The sequence below is a fragment of the Chelonus insularis genome, unplaced genomic scaffold (assembly GCF_013357705.1).
Source record: "Chelonus insularis isolate UGA/USDA-ARS -01 unplaced genomic scaffold, ASM1335770v1 contig_334_pilon, whole genome shotgun sequence".
Taxonomy (NCBI): domain Eukaryota; kingdom Metazoa; phylum Arthropoda; class Insecta; order Hymenoptera; family Braconidae; genus Chelonus; species Chelonus insularis.
Window position 1 is genome coordinate 22,043 of NW_023276502.1, and position 17,667 is coordinate 39,709.

At 28.2% G+C, this 17,667-nt stretch overlaps 5 protein-coding genes across 14 annotated transcripts in view; 2 read left to right on the forward strand and 3 right to left on the reverse strand.

Moving 5' to 3' along the window:
* Positions 1 to 139: 139 nt before the first annotated feature.
* On the forward strand, positions 140 to 1,932 carry EMC6 (ER membrane protein complex subunit 6). The gene is made up of 5 exons (XM_035082017.1): positions 140 to 307; positions 458 to 618; positions 1,066 to 1,158; positions 1,285 to 1,304; positions 1,477 to 1,932. Exons 1-5 carry the CDS (start codon positions 268 to 270, stop codon positions 1,505 to 1,507), a joined length of 345 nt encoding a protein of 114 aa, XP_034937908.1. The 5' UTR covers positions 140 to 267; the 3' UTR covers positions 1,508 to 1,932.
* Positions 1,426 to 5,183, reverse strand: LOC118066180 (excitatory amino acid transporter-like). Its single transcript, XM_035082015.1, has 10 exons — positions 4,995 to 5,183; positions 4,721 to 4,915; positions 4,567 to 4,648; positions 4,278 to 4,476; positions 3,653 to 3,875; positions 3,306 to 3,587; positions 2,987 to 3,220; positions 2,736 to 2,930; positions 2,333 to 2,467; positions 1,426 to 2,257 (listed from the first exon to the last, which is right to left on the reverse strand). The coding sequence occupies exons 2-10, from the start codon at positions 4,798 to 4,800 to the stop codon at positions 2,032 to 2,034; spliced, it is 1,656 nt and encodes a 551-aa protein (XP_034937906.1). The 5' UTR covers positions 4,801 to 4,915; positions 4,995 to 5,183; the 3' UTR covers positions 1,426 to 2,031.
* A 679-nt stretch (positions 5,184 to 5,862) lies between these two features.
* On the reverse strand, positions 5,863 to 9,643 carry LOC118066183 (uncharacterized). Of its 2 annotated transcripts, XM_035082029.1 has the most exons (7): positions 9,620 to 9,643; positions 7,558 to 7,727; positions 7,046 to 7,159; positions 6,850 to 6,913; positions 6,514 to 6,782; positions 6,265 to 6,422; positions 5,863 to 6,182 (listed from the first exon to the last, which is right to left on the reverse strand). In XM_035082029.1, exons 2-7 carry the CDS (start codon positions 7,586 to 7,588, stop codon positions 5,919 to 5,921), a joined length of 900 nt encoding a protein of 299 aa, XP_034937920.1. In that variant the 5' UTR covers positions 7,589 to 7,727; positions 9,620 to 9,643; the 3' UTR covers positions 5,863 to 5,918. The 2 variants fall into 2 exon arrangements, with proteins under 2 accessions (XP_034937920.1, XP_034937919.1); XM_035082028.1 differs by lacking the exon at positions 9,620 to 9,643 and having other exon boundaries at positions 7,558 to 8,037.
* RyR (Ryanodine receptor) overlaps positions 8,189 to 17,667 on the forward strand; it is a 41,546-nt gene continuing 32,067 nt past the window's right edge. For all 9 annotated transcript variants that reach the window (XM_035082021.1, XM_035082018.1, XM_035082019.1 and 6 more), the window contains exons 1-4: positions 8,189 to 8,423; positions 9,644 to 9,806; positions 9,913 to 10,229; positions 17,296 to 17,400. In XM_035082021.1, the coding sequence (XP_034937912.1) occupies positions 10,176 to 10,229; positions 17,296 to 17,400 (159 nt within the window). In that variant the 5' untranslated portion in view covers positions 8,189 to 8,423; positions 9,644 to 9,806; positions 9,913 to 10,175. The remainder of the gene's footprint in view (positions 8,424 to 9,643; positions 9,807 to 9,912; positions 10,230 to 17,295; positions 17,401 to 17,667) is intronic.
* On the reverse strand, positions 11,970 to 15,456 carry LOC118066184 (high mobility group protein B3-like). The gene is made up of 2 exons (XM_035082030.1): positions 14,971 to 15,456; positions 11,970 to 13,578 (listed from the first exon to the last, which is right to left on the reverse strand). The coding sequence occupies exons 1-2, from the start codon at positions 15,003 to 15,005 to the stop codon at positions 13,089 to 13,091; spliced, it is 525 nt and encodes a 174-aa protein (XP_034937921.1). The 5' UTR covers positions 15,006 to 15,456; the 3' UTR covers positions 11,970 to 13,088.

The window sequence follows — 17,667 nt, forward strand, 5'->3', positions numbered from 1 at the left end:
TGCGTGTCTTATAGTATTTTTTGCTCGGGCGTTGTAGGCAGTGTCCACAACTTACACACTGTCGATAACTTACCCATAAACTCTGGTGATACATTTAAAACAAAATATCGACTTTATCGATACGTTTTGACCTACATTCTCATCAACCAGCTGATTTTCGACGGAAGTTGTAAAACTTTGCGGGTCCACTGTCAAAACTGTTTATAATCATTAAATTACAAATACAAGCTGCGGTTTTATTATAACCTGAATAATTAGAAGATAATAATGTCTGGAAAAAATCTAAGTAAACAGGAAAAGAACGGAGGTAGGAATAATCAATAGATATATTCTTTTATTCTATTAAAATTTTTATAATGTTTGAAGGTTAGAATTCATGAAGTATCAGTCAATGTAAAAAAATATAAATAATGAATTAAATAATTAATAATATGGTAATTCATTATGATTTTTTTAGACGTTGTGGCGTACAGTGAAGCAGCAGTCAGAAATAATGCAGCAGTGGTAGAATATTGTAGAATATCAATGGCAGCATTATCCGGTAGTACTGCAGGTTTACTTGGATTGACTGGATTTTATGGTTTTGGATTCTATATTTTTGCTGTCATAAGTTTATGGGTATATTTTTGATATTTATATTATGATTTATTTTTTAATTCTGATATCTCAGAAATATTTAACTTAATACTAAAAATACTCAACAAATATTCAACAGAAAAACATAAGCAATAGGCTGTAGAATATTTTTGGCAACTTTTTCCCTAATTATTACAATGAATGACTAGTTATTTTGCAATTAGTAAGATGATTTTAAAAAAAAATTGAAATTCATCAGACATGCATGAACTTTTCTATCACTTTTTTTCAATTGTTCACTGCTGATTCATCTTTACATTATTTATTCTATCATGCCACATTGATTATTCTATTATTCATTCATTCGGTTTAGTATACTTTCCTTGATAAACATAATTCATAAAAAAAAATTAACTCTTCACTTAATTTGGCGGAATTGCTTATCATTTTTATTTGTAGAATATTTTTAATAATTATTATTATTTTTAGGCAATGCTATTACTCAAAGCAAGTGGTAATTGGAGGCAATACTTCATTAGTCGATATAGTTTACTGACTAATGGTTTCTTTGGTGGTTTATTTGTATCCTTATCAAAATTTATAGTTTCACTTAATTACTGCTCAAATATGCTAATTATATTTAAAATGTGAAATTTTTTATCAAAAATTTTTCCTTGACACAAAGTATTTGTGATGGTAATAATGCAGACATATGTTCTATTCTGGACGTATCCTTTTTAAAAATTAATTAATTATTTTAAATAAAAAGAAACTTTCGAGGTTTCAACAGTTTATAATATAATTTTCAAATTTTGAATGAAAATGAAGAGAATTAACACACAACTAAAATTATTTTTTCGATAATATTAAACAATTTTTATTCCTTAATTATGAAAATAGATTCCTGTACGGTATGGTACATGTTTATTGAGTGTTGGGAATTTTGTAGTTAGTTAATTCACCCGAATGAAGAGGAGAAAACGAACACAATATTTGCTGTGAGTGATTTTGAAATTTCCCATGTTTTTAATTACAAATTTTAAATGGATTATACTAGAAGACTATCAACTCTATTTACAAACTGTTTGAAAAATTCAAGTGGTCACTGTTTTCCTATTCTAAACTAAAAGTTGATTCAATGAAAAATTAGGTTATAGATGTATATCATAAAAATATAACTATAAATAATTTATTATTAGATTTAAAAAAAGAGCTGAAAAGTATCGTCAAAGCATTTAAAGAATTATTTTATATCTAGATAGATTAGTATCATTCGCGTTGAAAGTTTGTACTTTACATGCTCCTGTATCTAAGACATAAACTAAATGAATAAATATTATTGTTTGGATAAGTGAACATGGCAGCTTCATTATTGAATACATCAATAAAAAAATACAAATTTTTTGTATTACATAACTTGGATCCGCGTAAGCGACTAAACTTATAGGAATATAATTACATGTTGGTTTCTGATATATCTGATAGTTGAACTAAACATGAGTCTTTACGCTTTGGACTACCCTCAATATCCTCAGAATATTTATTTTGAGACTGACCTGTCTCTAAAACATCAATTCTTTGCATTTCGTCTAACTTATCAAGTTCACGTTTACTGAGGTGATATACTATTCCAGCTCCAAATCCATCACCAAGTACATTTACAGAAGTTCTTAATCGATCTCTGTCAATAACAAAATGAATTTTAAAAATAACATCATGAATGAAAATGAAAAAAGAAAGAATTTAAAACACTCACAGTAACCAATCAACTGCAAAGAGAAGAGGAACATTATCAGTTGGTAACCCTAAAGCAGCTAGGACTAATAATATTGTAACTAAAGCAGAACTAGGAATGCTAGCTGCTCCAATACTTGCTAAAGTAGCAGTCAAGCTAGAAAATTGAATGAAATTGATAAATTAAACATTTTTGAATATTAAATAAATTTATAAAGAAAATTAGTATGCACTTTTTGTGACATTTTATATCATTCAAGTCAATTTAGACAAATGAAATCAACAAAAAGTGGTTTTAAATAATGTAAGAAAATATTTTGGTATAGAAATAGATGTATGGTTTTCGTGAAATTATGATTAAACGTTAATTTTTAGCTCAAAATGTCTTTTATTATTATAACTATTGAAAATATTAATAAATTTACCTGACTGTTATAACGTCACCAAATCCCAAATTTATTCCATTCATTTGAGCAATAAAAATAGCTGCAATAGCTTCATACAAAGCAGTTCCGTCCATATTAACTGTAGCCCCCACAGACACAACGAACCTTGTAACTCGGGGATCAACTTTATTATTTTCTTCTAAACATCGGAAAGTAATCGGCAACGTAACCGCACTGTAATCATTCAATTTTTGTATTCTTCCAGATATTTTTTAGCAATGAAATTGTACCTGGAAGCCGTGGCAGCTGCTGTAATCCAAGCTGGAAGCATTCCTTTGAAATATGTCGCTGGATTACGTCGAGTTATTACCCAAAAAATCGTAGGAAGAGTAATCACACCATGTATTAATAATCCTAAAGTCACTGTTATTATATAAAAACCTAACATTTTTGCTGTTATCATTATATCAGCAATAGACATGACTTTGCCAGCAATAAGACACATTAAACCAAATGGAGAATACCTAGAACAAGAAATTAACTATTGGATTATTTAAATGTTTTATGAAGCTTATTTCAATTTATGCAATTTTTAAAAAATAATATTACCAAAGAATAACAATACTAAGAATTTTCATAGTTATTTCATTGAGTGCATTGAAAAATTCAACCATGATCTGCGCTTTTGGACCTAATTGACCAACAATGATTCCAAAAGATATGCAGAAAACAATTAATCCCATAACATTCGTTCCATCTCTGTAAATTAATGAATGCTCAAAAATATAGTCGACTTTATTTTTTTTTGCAACGGAAACGACTGGCTTCTTCACGTAGGTTGTTTGAACTGATTGAAAACTAGCTTGGACCAGATTATCCGGCACCATGTTTCTAAAAAGTAAATAAAAAATTTTGAGTTGAATAGTTAAAAAATTAAAAGTAATTCGTTTAAACACCTTCCAATATCTAAAATAGCATCTAAAGTAGAAACTCTTGATGCCTCTGGAGGTGATGCTGGTACTGGAACAGCGACAGAATTTTTAATTCTTGGATCTCCTGGATGAATCAATAGAACTACAGCGATTCCAACAATGGCAGCTAAAAGTGTTGTGACAATGTAGAAGGAAAAGGCTCTAAATCCCATCTTTCCTGAACTTTTTGCATCCATTTGGGCCATACCTTCAATTTGAAAATGAATAATTATTTATTGCTAATTATTATTTTTAGATTAAATCAAATCTGAATATAAAATTCATTTAGTGTTGGATGTTTTTGTTATAATAAAATTTGTTTTGACGCTAATTTTTAATTTAACCACATTAATACACAAGTCTTAAAAGTAGGACAGAGCTTCATGTAAGTACAATAAATAATAGCCCGACAGAATTAGTACTTTTAATTAGTAGGTTCACCCTAGATGTTGAATTACATCGATCTAGATTTCACAATATTTATCACTTTTATTTAAATTCGCTCTAAGTTATATAAACAATTTAAAGTCTAAGTTGAAATAACATTCTTTTGGAAAAATTTGATATGTTGGTATATTTTAGAATGATACAGTAGAATCAAGATACTTACCACTGATTAAAGAAGAAATAATCAGAGGAAGAATAAACATTTTCAATAGACGCATCAAAATCTCTCCAGGATAGCTTATGAGCATGATACTTTGCGATGAAAAATCACCCAAACGTCCAAGTAAACCTAGACCAACTCCTGCCATAACTCCACCAATTGTCAGAAACAATAACGTATTTGATTTTATCCAATTAGGAAGCTAAAAAAAATTATAAATTAAATTTTAATAATTGAGTTATTTAAATTTTAATCAATCAATTTAATAACATAAATAAGTATCAAAATGTACCCTTATATTTTTCTGCGATTTTGACCTTTTAGATGATACATTTTCTGGAGTCATTTTATATTCTACAGCATCAGTTTTTAAGCTGAAAGCAATTTCCGATGTAATTAATTTTTTTTTTTAAATATATAGTTTGTTAGATTAAGATAGTATTTACATATCATCTGGCTTAGAACTTGGAACCGCATTACCACGAAGAACGGCTACTGCTCCAGATATTCTTTCTTTCAACGACATTCTGGTATTTCTTGACGAAGTTCTTATTATGATATAAAAAAAGGTAAATTGATACGTGTCATTTACTATCAAATAATCATACCAGAACTGTAAATCATCAGTTTGCGATCACACTCTGTAACACAAAATTGAAGAAATTTATTTTTCTTAATAGTTAAGCAAACGTTGCAACAATAAATTCAGCATACACTCACTCATGATTGAAATTAATTATTCTTAGTATCACAAGACGCAATTTAAAGATACACCACAATTTAGCATTATCAAATTATCAAGAAACAATTAAATAAGTAATCAAGTGACAGATTTAAGTTAGACTTTGGTAGACAAAAATATCACACTGTTTGGGTCTTCCATCAACTAACTAATGTTCTTCACGCAGGAAGCTGATGTGAGTGAAGAGAATAGGGAGTTATTTAGATTCCATGATGAGGTCAACGAAGAAGAGAAGGGACTCACAGGAAGAGGTCACTCATCAGATTACTTTATCAATCAGGGCTAGTGTCCAACATTTAAATAAAAAAGTCGACCTTGCTTAAATCATATGTATGTACTCTACATGTCATTAAATAATTACCAATCATTTCAATCGAACTGGTTGCATTTTTCATGGACACTATTCATAAATTCAGAGGCATAGTGTTAGTCTCTTGTTGTTGAGGTGTAACTTTAAATGGCATGATTTTGTGTAATTGAATGATTGCAGACAATAACTAAATATAATAGACTTGTTCAACCTATTGAAAATTAGCATTGAGTAAATTATGTTGAATATTTTAATCAAATATTCCACTAAGAGCTTCACAGAATATTGCAGAATATTGTATTGGAAAATAGGATGGCATTACAGACAGTGTAGATTGAGGAATCATTTATTTAAAGTAGGAATAATCATAAAATAATTTAACTTCTGTTTATAAATGATAGACTGGTATGAATTGAACAAGAGGAATGATATTAAAAAAGATCACGTCACTTCTGTTTATACAGATTTATTATTATACAACAAATCTTCATTGACGTAATTCACATATGTTATTTAAATAAATAATTCCCATTTATTATACTTGTAATACTTCATTTATCATATCAAAATAAGAATAAAAGAAATCGACCTCTCAGAAGGTATATATTGTAGGTTTACTTGAATTAGTAGCTAATGAAAGATTTTTATGACTGATATATTCTTCAATTCCCTTAGAATAATTAATAATATTAATTAGTGATCCTTCTTGAGTAACATTCTTTTCGCCAATTGAAAGAATTATCTCTATTATATAAGATAATATAATAATTCTTAAATTAAAAGTTCCTATCCCAGCTAAAAGGTATTTCTCAGGATTCGTTTGATCTTGACAAATCAAAGGACTTCCCATGAAATCCTGAAATTGAGATAAACAAAAAATCTGAATTAAAAAACAATCATTTTTTTAAAAAGATGAATTAAATAAAACGATGACTTACCAAAAAATTTTGATCCTTAATTTTATCAGTTATTATTTGGGAATGAAACTTTCGTGAAATAATAAAATCTCTGTCAGTTATTAATTGTTTTGGATTTAAGCTATTCACATTTAGATGTCCATTATTAAATGACGTATCATATTTAACTGTTACTAATTCTAAAATTCAAGCATGAATATAAATAATGGTCAGTATTAAGCCTTAAAAAATTAAATTTTATGAAAACAAAAGATTTTTGATTTAACTTACCCCTTACTGGGAAATCTCTGCTTACTTCCCGCATCCATCTGAGTAAAGAACAATTGTTTTGATTGATGTTATTAACGTCACTCGCTATTTTAATAACATCCACCAGAAAAGGGTTCTCTAAAATTAAAAAAACATAATCATTTTTTCCATAATTGTGAATTGAATGTTCATTTCCAATTTCTATAACTCTTCTTTCAATACAATTTGATAGGACCCATGAATTAGCGATAGAACAGTTTGTTTGAATCACTAAATCTTGTGAAGAAAATCTGAAATAGAGGACCTTTAAATAACTATTTTAAAATAACTCATATTTCTATAATTTTTTGTCCATACCCTTGAATCGTTAATGCCGAGGTGATTACAATTCGTGGATGAATGAGAGCTCCATAGCCTAACTCTGTCGAAAAATTCCACTATTTTATTGACATCAATTATTAAGACATATTTTAATTGATGAGACAATATTTATTATTACGATTGGTAAAATTTTTCATGCAAAATAAAAGTAATGATATCAAATTATACTCACTAAAAACAGGTTCATCTATATTTTTGATCACCACTAGCCATGAAAATATTTGTAGATTGTCTGAAGGATAAGTATCCATGTATTTGAAAGTGTAAGGTGAAGAATTACAACATTCTGACCATTGAAAAAGAAATAACATTAAAAAAAAATTACAAAGCATATTTAGTTACTAATTTAACGAACTTATCGAACATTCTCATATGACACTAGTTAACTGAATGTTTTTTACTAGATCGAGCAGGTTTTATTCTTTTCAAAATAGAAAATAAATTTATATTCTAAAATGTATAAATTACAATATTTATACAACTGTACCATATTCTATTAATGATTGAGTTTTGCTGTATAATGTACATAAAAAGCAGATAATAATAAGATATAATGTTAATAATATGTCTATACTTGCTGAATAAACGACTTTAATATGATTAAAATTTTATTTTTTCAACACATTATCACAATTTGAGAATGAACATTTAGTTCACATGGTTAAATTTAAGAATTATACTTACTGTACGTGCAATCAGTCACATCCATCCGCATTTATTGAGGTCTTGTCATTTAGCCGATAAATCTTGTCTCGATGCATTTGAACTACTTATTTCATTTTTAATCATCCACATGATTGTATTGTTTCATTGTATCATGTCTTGAATTTCCAAGTAATGAGACTCTGAATAAACTTTTCAAGAGTAAATTATAATATAATAAATATCTAATGAACACAATCATCTAATAAATTTGTAACTGTGCGTAAAACCTGTACAGATGTGTCAGTCAAAAAGTAAATAAGAGAGAATATTTCATGTACTTAAAAAATACTTTGAACTATAAATACTTTCATCGTGGGATTTTATCCTTCAAATAACTTTACTTTATAATGTCTCTAGTGTGTTACAAATAACTCTACTGAGTTTGCTTCATTTGATGATAAAACACATGCAGTAGCCATTTTTTTTTTGGTTATAACTTGATAAGACCATTGAATTATAGACAGCAGTATACATATATTTCATTAATTTGAATGAACTCGATCAGGGCCAAGGAAAAACCAGGGTGGGTGAAATACCCTGCTTACTGTCTTCAGACCGACAAACGTGCGGCTCGATTGCTCGAAATAGCTGAGAGCCACTTGGTCTACAACTCCCGTCTTTCTTCTCTCATGCTTCCATGCTAGAGACACCTCCGTGGTATCCGCGGAAATTTTGGTTGGGCTATTTTTCGGCCAGGCAGAGAACTCTCACAATCATTGTTTTCATTAGAAGACGTTTAAATTATTAAAAAAAAAAGATAAAAAAATGAATTGAAACAGAATTATCGAGAGATAGTAGTGAAAATGTCTTTTAGAACAAATTAGTGCTATATAAGTGTTGAAAAGGTATTTTGGTTAAGTTAAAAAGATTTTAAAAATTCCTCAGGCAAAAAATGAGTGTTGTGTGTGGTTTCATTAACTTTGAAGTTATTTTTTTAAAAAAAAAACGTGATGAGAGAACAAATTAAATGTGTTTTAATGAAGTAAATAAATTTATTACACTGTGCAAATTTTTTGTTCACTAATGATTGAGCTTTTTATTATTTTTTTTAAATGTTTTTTTTATTTCATAATGTGATTTTCTGATTAATCATAACATAATTAAAAGTTTGTTTGCCTGAGAGAATTCTAGTCGTTTTGAAACTCTGACGAGAGCTTCGGAAGTACCGAAAATAGATTTGTTACAGACCCACATCAGTGATTCATTTCATTTAATACCTCAGTATGAACGTTGTAAATATATTAACAATTTATTAACTAATTTTCAATGACTGCTTATTAAAATAATCTTCAGTAATTCTGGTTTTTCATTTTATTAATAGTCCATTCTCAGCTAAAATAATATCAATTATTGAAGAGTTAACTCAATAATCAGAATTAATTTTCGACTCTAAATATATAACTAACGGAGATTGGTTCTAAATTGATGAGATTCTTAATTAATTACTACAAGTTTGCTGACAATCTATCAGCAATTAAGCTGAATTCATTATAAAAAAAATTTTAATGTACAAAGATTTGTTTTTAAAAAATCCATTGTTCGAAATAAAATAAACAGTTGAACATGTGACTTTGACTTTGTCTCAATATAAATGGAAATAGTTATGTCTACCATCACATGTTATCGCTCTATTAAAAAGCACCATCTACAACTTAATACATAGTTGATGTTTGTTAATTGGAGTAGCAGGAAAATGTTCCAAGTGTTTTAGTAATTAAAAAAACATGAAAAATGTTTAAAAATAAATTAATCTGATCATTAAGTTTTTCTGAAGCTGATCAAGAGATTTTTCATTATAAATTATTATTTTTATATCAACGACTATTGTTTACTTAGTATTTTTAATTCAATTGACATTTTGAATTTCATTAAATATTCAAAGTAACCTGCTATCTATAATTATTCATAATCATTTAATATTTACAACTGAGTACATACTAAAAACACAAGGCAAGTAAAAGAATGCTCTTTTTTTTTTTTTAATTGCATGCTTGCACTTAACTTTGGCAGAATGCCAACAAGTCGATATAATAGTTCTCACGTTGCGTTTTATTGCGTAAAACAGGAAGTGTCAGCAAAGAAGAAGCCGGTGGGTCGGTGTGTAAGCGAAGGAAATTGGCTACAAGTGAGAATATCTACATAGTGTATTCGATTTTCCGACAATTTTCTTTATCCACTTCAGAGGAAGTTTTGGTGACTACCAACAAACCGAGTGAACGAATAAAAGGGTAAGAATATATAACATTGAAACGCCTGCGCAGGAATAGTGGAGTAAAGAAGGGGTAGAATTTGCAAGAGAAAATTTACAACGATCTCATTCCTCCTATCCAATAGAAACCCTATTCACTGGGAAATTCCGCAGCATATCTCGTCAGTCGGTCAAAAGACGTCTAAACGCGAGCAAGGCTTCGCACAAGTGGCTGCAAAACATGCGGACATGCGGTTGGTTTACGTGACTCGTGTCCAGTAGTGTTATTGTAATTATTGGATATCATACGCTGAAGATTTTAAAATAATTGTGAACAGTGGAGGGAGATCAAGGAGAAGGAAATAAAGTTAGACGTCGGCAGTTCCTGAAGGATTTTTAAACTCCAAGGATGGCTGACAGTGAGGGTGGATCCGAGCAGGATGATGTATCATTTCTTCGTACGGTAAGTTGTTTATATAAATGTTGATTTCATTTTCTATCATTGTTGTAACCTTTCACACTAACTCCCGTTTCTTTTTACAGTTTTTTAAATGAATAAAACAATGAGAGATTATTTTGATTGGATTTATGTAACAAATTAATCAACACTAAAAGGATACTCATTTTTAGAATGAAAAATATTTTTAAATAGCATTTAGGTTACATAGAGCTTTTTTTTTCGAAAAGCATTACTATTTATATTTTATGGAATTTTTTTTATAACTTTCCATTTAAAAATAAAAAATAGGGCTCATCGGGTATTTACTCACATCATAATTTCTACTGTTTTATTTCTATCTTTGAGCAGATAGTGAATTAAATTAGAACTATTTAAAATATCTAGAGTAGTTTTTTAGTCAAAGAAGAAAAGAAACCCAGTTGAAATTTTCATGAAAAATAAAGTCGATGAGTACTTTTAAAGCAAATAATTTTTTATTCTAGTTTAAAATGATAAAATAAAACGTGAGGTCTGTCAGTTCACCGAAAGTTGAATAAAGTAAACAAAACTGAGCATGAATTGAATGACTGTTAAACAAAAGTAAATAATTAAAATTATAATCACAAAATGACAACTAATTACACTGAAATCAATGAATAATAATAACAAAAATATAATCAATATTATTGTATGAATTCAACGTTGCAACTACGTTTGAAAAACACAAGAATGTTTACTAAACTCACATAACTGTTTCTCAAAACATAAGTCAATTTATAATAAACACAAAATTTATTAAATTCAAATAGTTTAGTACTCTTTAATAAGAATTATTTAATAATACTATTTGTTCATGAGAAATCAAAAATCAATATAACAACTCATAATATTTATACACATTGTTTCATTCAATACTGTTTTTTCATAATTTATTTATTTCATGCTGATATTTAAATTTGATTAACTCCTCACACGATAGAAGGTCTAGACAATTCAATCATTGTGATAATGACATATTCAACAAAAGGAAGATTAAAAGTGAAGATGTCATGATAAAATTCATAAATATAAACAAAATGCAAAAAACTGATCAGTATTAATGTGAAAATACGCGGAAGCCTTTCAGCGTATTGTGATGACCGTGACCCTTGGTGTAAAAAAGAGAATTATCAGCTCGACCCAGTCTTTCATTTTTTTCAAGGTGCAATATGGGACAATGCACACAATCATGTGTAATCATTTCTATTTGTGGCTCTTTTGTCTTATTTTTGTGTTACTGACAGATCCTGTATCACCCTTAGTTTGGTTTTTGCTCAAGATAGAATAGGGAAAATATATATCGACCCTTAAAGAAAGATGATATGGAGGTACATGCATGACAGGAGTAGAGAGAGCGATGTATACATCATTGATTATGAGGGCTAACTTTTTATAGAAGACAGATATTTTTTATCTGACGTAAACATATCGGAGATTTTATATAAACTGTATTTTATTTATTTTATTTTACTCTTTCTACATTATATTTTACATGTTCTCCATTTTATTTTTTTATCCATGTAGCTTACGTGGTATTTTTTATTATCGCAATTAGTCTTTTAATACATTTTTTATTTAATAATGTCCAAATAAAAATATACCAATGCTTGTTTCATTTATATAACATATTTTTGATGATTTTTTAAAGCCAAAATTAACTAAAGTCACCAAAATTAATTACAATGATCACAACCAGTTAATTAATTAACTTAATTATGCGTCTGGATGATAAAAAATAATTGGAGTAATTTGGATGTTAAAGAATTGGTAGTTGTAACATTTTTCTACTCTTTACTTGTTGTGTCTGTTTATGGACTCACTTATCTTGCGTATGTAGGATCGTAAATAGCATTAAAAGGGCTATAAAGTGTAACACACTAGTTACTACAGAGCTTCTTTAGCTTGATTCATTATCTTCTTAACAATATAAGTAATTACTATTTTTACAATTGATACAAATTTTTAAAATTTTAAATTACAATCGAATCTAATATGTTTACCAATTAAAAATTAAATTTCGGTTATGTAAAATGCTTTTTAATTTATTCATAAACAAATCTTATTACACTCTTTTATTGGATCTCGATGGAAACTCTCGTTTTAGATATGAAAAAAACTCACATAAAATATTCAAGCACGTACACACGCTTTAACTTTTCTATTGATGTGCTTCGAAAGTTACTGAACTGTTTTTTCAAAGAGTTATGACTATTCAAAGATAAAAATTCGATTTCTACAAGTCAATAACTCATAAAGCAATGAATAAAAAAGCAAATTAAAGAGGAAAGTTTATTATTCAGTATATTTTTACATTGGCTTTGTGATTTGACTTTAATCCAATACTGTGCTTCAACACAGAAAACATTCCATCTGAAGCTTCAACAAATACTTCAATGATTACTTTTGAAATGTGATTTAAATTTGAACTATGAAAACCTGATCCTATGAGCTTCTATTCAATTTATCATAATAAAATATAAAATTAACAAAAAAGTAGACAATCCAGTTTGTTAAATTCAATACAGAATAAATTGATCGCGTCAATTACGTTCAACTTCATCAACACTACCTTTGCAGTCTATTTTCAATATTTAATTTTGTCTATTTGTCTATGAAATTATTTATTAGAATTCTTTATACTAGTTTCTATGATGATAAATAATAAATAAGAAGAATAATCCTACCAATTTATAACTTTCATTTTACTATTCAATGAGTTATAGAACATGCATAGCCAATTTACCTACATCAATATCTAGACCAGCACCCTGTTTTGCTAATGATATACGTTATCCAATAAATTCATGAATGAAATATTTATATTCAAGAGATGCTCCATTATTTTTACTCCGTCTTTTTTCCCTTTTTTTTATTTTTCGCCAACATTCTTGTGCTTTGACTCCTCCTTGCTTTGTTGACATATTCTTCTTTCTCTTTAGCTGACATATTCTTCCAGATTTTTCCTGCTTTTTGAGCCACTTCAGCAACACATAACGTTCGATTTTTAGAATACATTTCCAGATAAAATATGATAAAAGGATTGGTCAGACGTCGTTCTTTCTTCTTTCTTCCTCTTTTTCCTCCTCCTGTTGATACTTTCAATTCCTTTTCTTTTTTCATCTTTTTATTCCGCCGTCGTTGTTTTGGTTCTGAAGCAGGTTTACATGTACATCTTCCTGAACTTGAAAGTGTTGAAGATTTTTCCGGCTGTTGCTTCTTAGATTCTTTTTTCTTTTGCTCCTGTTTGTTAGAATCTTGCTTTTTTGAATCTGGCTTTGATGAAGAAAAAAAACCTTCAGTTTCTACATTTGTTGGACCTTCATCTATAATTTCCCTGCGCAAAAATAAACCGTCAAAATGTTAAAATGAAATAATATTGCTTTTATTTATAATGAAATTATTTTAATAATTAATTATAAATAATAAATTCTTTAGAAAGACTAAATATTTATGCATTTAATTAAAATTAATTAAAAATTAATTATTGGAAATTATTGATGCCAAATTAATGAACATTATGAATGATTGCCAGCTCGTTAAAGCTTCTATTGTATCTGGAATATTGTCGATATTAATTACAATTGTTCTTACGGTTTAGAACAAATTTTTTTTAAACTTTTATAAAACCAAGCTTTTGAGCTCTAGTTTAGAATATTTTTTTATGACTGGCTCAGTGCCAAAATTCGTTTCGCTTCAAACACATTGTCTCTTGATTTATTCGTGTCTGTCGTCGTCGTTGCTGTAAGCTCGGTTGATTGATCGATCCTATCGGAATGCACTTTCAACATGACCTTGCTTGTTTATTTTTGATCAATTTGAATCCACCGAAGAAGAAAGAATTTAATGTTGTCAATATTAAATAAGGATGATTGATTTGGAAAATCTCGTACGTTTTGCCAATAATTTCTATTGTTATAAATAAACTTGTCATTCTGTAAGCAATCAACTCTACGTTGTTTAAATACTTGACATCATTCATTCTTCATCAATTTGAAAAAATCAATTTCTTTTTCTCTAACTTTTTAAGACTTACTTTAAAAAAAAACTTATCAGTAAATTTTATGTTTTATTAAAGTGATTAGTATATCAATAGATAAATAGATATTATATTGAGTCATTGAATTCATGTATATATTTATGTATGACGATCAAAACTTCGGTGTTCATAGCTAGTTGGAAACTATATAGAAGTAAATAACGTTGCATATTTATCAACAGAACAATAGAATAAGTTTTATACAGCAAAGTAACACGTGTACGTCAGGCTATTTTAAAAGACCTGTGAGTTAAATACTTTCAATATATACAACACCAAGTGCTACATAAAAAGCATGTAAATTTTTCCACCAACGATTAAAAATTGATTGATCAAACAGAAAAGCTTTTATTAGTTTTTAATCCTACATTTAAATGTTTAGATAAACATCTGTGGAGTTAGATTGAATTTTAAAAGAGTTTTCTATCGACTTAATCTACTTTTATAACTTGCAAGAGATTAAGTTAATTAAATAATCTAGTTTCTTTGCATCAACAACTCTTTGCTGAAAAAAATTCTTTAATATTTGAAAATATATAAAAACAAAAAAAAACTAATGATTTTTATAATACTAATAATTTATTTATTTATTTATTTTATTATATATATTAGAAGGTTATAAAAATGACATAATGATAAAGAGATCAATAAAGCAAATAAAAAAGTGAGAAAAAGTTGTAATGAACTTACCCATAATCTCGTCCATCATTTTCATAATCGTTCATTTTAATTTTTTTTCTACAAATTTAGGTAATAAAAGTTCATTAAAAAATACTTGAAAATTTCATCGAGATAGATGTTTGATCTGTACACTCATTGATTTAACGAAACAACTGAACCTTCAAGCTTTTGTATAACCTTGACTCAGATGCATTAATATTATTCACACCCATATTTTAAATAAAATAGAAACATCGATTTTGCATTGGTATTAATATACTAGCCGAGATGAATTAATAGCATCAATGATAAAGATGATATTGATTAATAGTGAATCCATTTTAATTTTCCATTTATTTTTGTGTGATAAATTTTTTAATTAAATGAATTGAAGGTAGCAGTGGACTATTAATGCGTTGAACCTATTGAACATTGTATGAATGAGTGAAACAATGCATCAGTTATTAATCCTTCTATTTTATGTATGTATGTGCAGACAGATTGTCATGTCTTTATTCATATATCCATGTGTGAGTTTGAAATACACACGACATTTTCTAGGAATCTAGGTCAATGCTCGCTCGGACGATTGCTCTTAACCAATGCTCAACATCCATCCCCTTGAGCCTTTTTATCATCGATCACCTATTCACAATGTAATATTTCAATTTTAATATAATTAACTCATCCATTTTCTTTTATCTTTTAATTTACATATTAATTATCATTATCACATGTTTTATAGCGATTATATTATTGGTAGTCCAGAGTGTTGATGATGTTTCATTAGCTTAGAGATACTTTATATTCATCAATTTATGTAAAAATTTAAAAAATCATTTAAATGATTGCTAATTTATTTATTCACCTTATAAATTTTATTGTGAGATAAAACTTCTTAAGTCAATTAATTAATTTTCCTCAAGATGTGAGGTCAGTTACCCTAACTTGGATGGAACTTTACTCATTAACACTCTGAACTACAAGTGGTACATTTAGTTAACTAGAATCAAACAGAATAAGTAAAGTGTCAATGACTAAAAGATTATATGAAATGATAATAAACTACTAACATGATTTATCACACTGTCAGAGCTTCTTACTTACTGAAAATGATCATATTTTAAAACGAATATCACAGTTTTACTTTCGTCTTCCACAAAAGTTTTTCACTTTTTTATGATAGTCATTCTTTATCGTTGACAGCATTATTCTTACTATAGAGAATGCGAAAAAGTCTGTTTTTCTCTTGTACGTCCTTGACCTGCATTTGTATAATCTCGGAAGTTCTCATGTGTTTCATCGCTTCTTACCCTGGTCTCTTTTACCCTGTGTCGTCAATTGAATTATTCACGTTTCACTGTACTCGTTCAGTAGCTCTAACAATCGACCGATATAAATCTTCGTGCATTTTTGAGACAAAGCACATTAATGTCGAGTATAAGTTTTAGCAAATAATTTATGTATTCATTTCGAAACATTCATTTTCATGGCTTCTCTATTAACTTTTATTTCCATTGAAATTTTACGTCGTTCACTCATCATATTTCTGCCATAAACCTAAAAAATAAAAAAAGATGGTATTAAGAAAGTTTTGATTGCATCAGATTAAAAGCTTTTAGATCATTATAGGTTTGATGAAAGAGAAAAGAGAAAGTCTAAGTAGCATAAGCTGCCAAGAAGTCGCGTGTCATCTACGATTTAATAATCTGCTTTCTCTATCATAATGTTCTTTTTCTCTACAAATTATTTATATATGCTGATTTTTCTATGTTAATAATTCAGTAGAAAACTCTTTAAAATTTTTTATACCAATTTCATAACAGTACTTGATAGTTTAATTTATTCACTGATTAAAAATCACATTATATCATTATTACATAAATGTCTACTTATTTTTTGCAGATTAATAATCATGTTATTACATTAAAAAAATTATTTTAAAATTACCAAATGTTGTAATTTTTTCTTTCTTTTTGGAAACAATGAATCAATTAAAGTCAATAATAAGAATAATGCTAGTAAAATAAGTTGTCCATTTTTCTAGACCACCTTACACAAGCTGGCTAAATTCCTTTTGGCACAAGATACTCACACATACCACAAGATTCATTTAAATCTAGATCATATTCATGAAATTTCGCAAGTTCCGTTGTTGTGAATTGCTATGAAACTTACAATAACACAAAGAACAGAATTTCAACATAATATGATTCATATTTTTTCGTTAAATAATCATCTTACATATTCATTGTTATCTAACAATAAAATTTTATAACAAACTTGTAATATTTACGTAAGAGTCAAAAAAAAAGAAAAAAAATAAACAAACCTTTCTTTTAATCTATTTTACAGGAAGATATGGTATGTTTATCCTGCACGGCCACAGGGGAAAGGGTTTGTCTCGCAGCAGAAGGATTTGGTAACCGACACTGCTTCCTCGAAAATATTGCTGACAAGGTAAGTACAATTAATTCCGTTAAAACATCGGTTGCTTTGTAAGCATACCTTTAATTAGCAGATTCGTAGGTAAATAAATAAATTTTACTATGTAGACTTAACAAAAAAAATATAATTACAAATTACGAACACGTGTTGAATAATAATATTTACAGTCACACTCCTCTAATTTCTAAAGCTCGAGAAACGAAGTTCCAAAAACGGTTATTTTCAAAATATCATAATCACTAGCGTCCTGTAGAGGTCATATCAATCAGAAATTCTAAC

Coding starts and splice junctions, on each gene's coding strand:
- EMC6 (XM_035082017.1), top strand. CDS start 268: ATGTCTGGAAAAAATCTAAGTAAACAGGAAAAGAACGGAG. Junction 619..1,065: donor TTGCTGTCATAAGTTTATGG/GTATATTTTTGA, acceptor TATTATTTTTAG/GCAATGCTATTACTCAAAGC. Junction 1,305..1,476: donor ACATATGTTCTATTCTGGAC/GTATCCTTTTTA, acceptor TTATGAAAATAG/ATTCCTGTACGGTATGGTAC.
- LOC118066180 (XM_035082015.1), bottom strand. CDS start 4,800: ATGTCGTTGAAAGAAAGAATATCTGGAGCAGTAGCCGTTCTTCGTGGT. Junction 3,588..3,652: donor GCTATTTTAGATATTGGAAG/GTGTTTAAACGA, acceptor TTTACTTTTTAG/AAACATGGTGCCGGATAATC. Junction 2,468..2,735: donor GGTGACGTTATAACAGTCAG/GTAAATTTATTA, acceptor TCAATTTTCTAG/CTTGACTGCTACTTTAGCAA.
- LOC118066183 (XM_035082029.1), bottom strand. CDS start 7,588: ATGCGGATGGATGTGACTGATTGCACGTACA. Junction 6,914..7,045: donor TATAGATGAACCTGTTTTTA/GTGAGTATAATT, acceptor ATTTTTCGACAG/AGTTAGGCTATGGAGCTCTC. Junction 6,423..6,513: donor CAGAGATTTCCCAGTAAGGG/GTAAGTTAAATC, acceptor CTTGAATTTTAG/AATTAGTAACAGTTAAATAT.
- LOC118066184 (XM_035082030.1), bottom strand. CDS start 15,005: ATGAACGATTATGAAAATGATGGACGAGATTATGG. Junction 13,579..14,970: donor AATGATGGACGAGATTATGG/GTAAGTTCATTA, acceptor ATTTTTGCGCAG/GGAAATTATAGATGAAGGTC.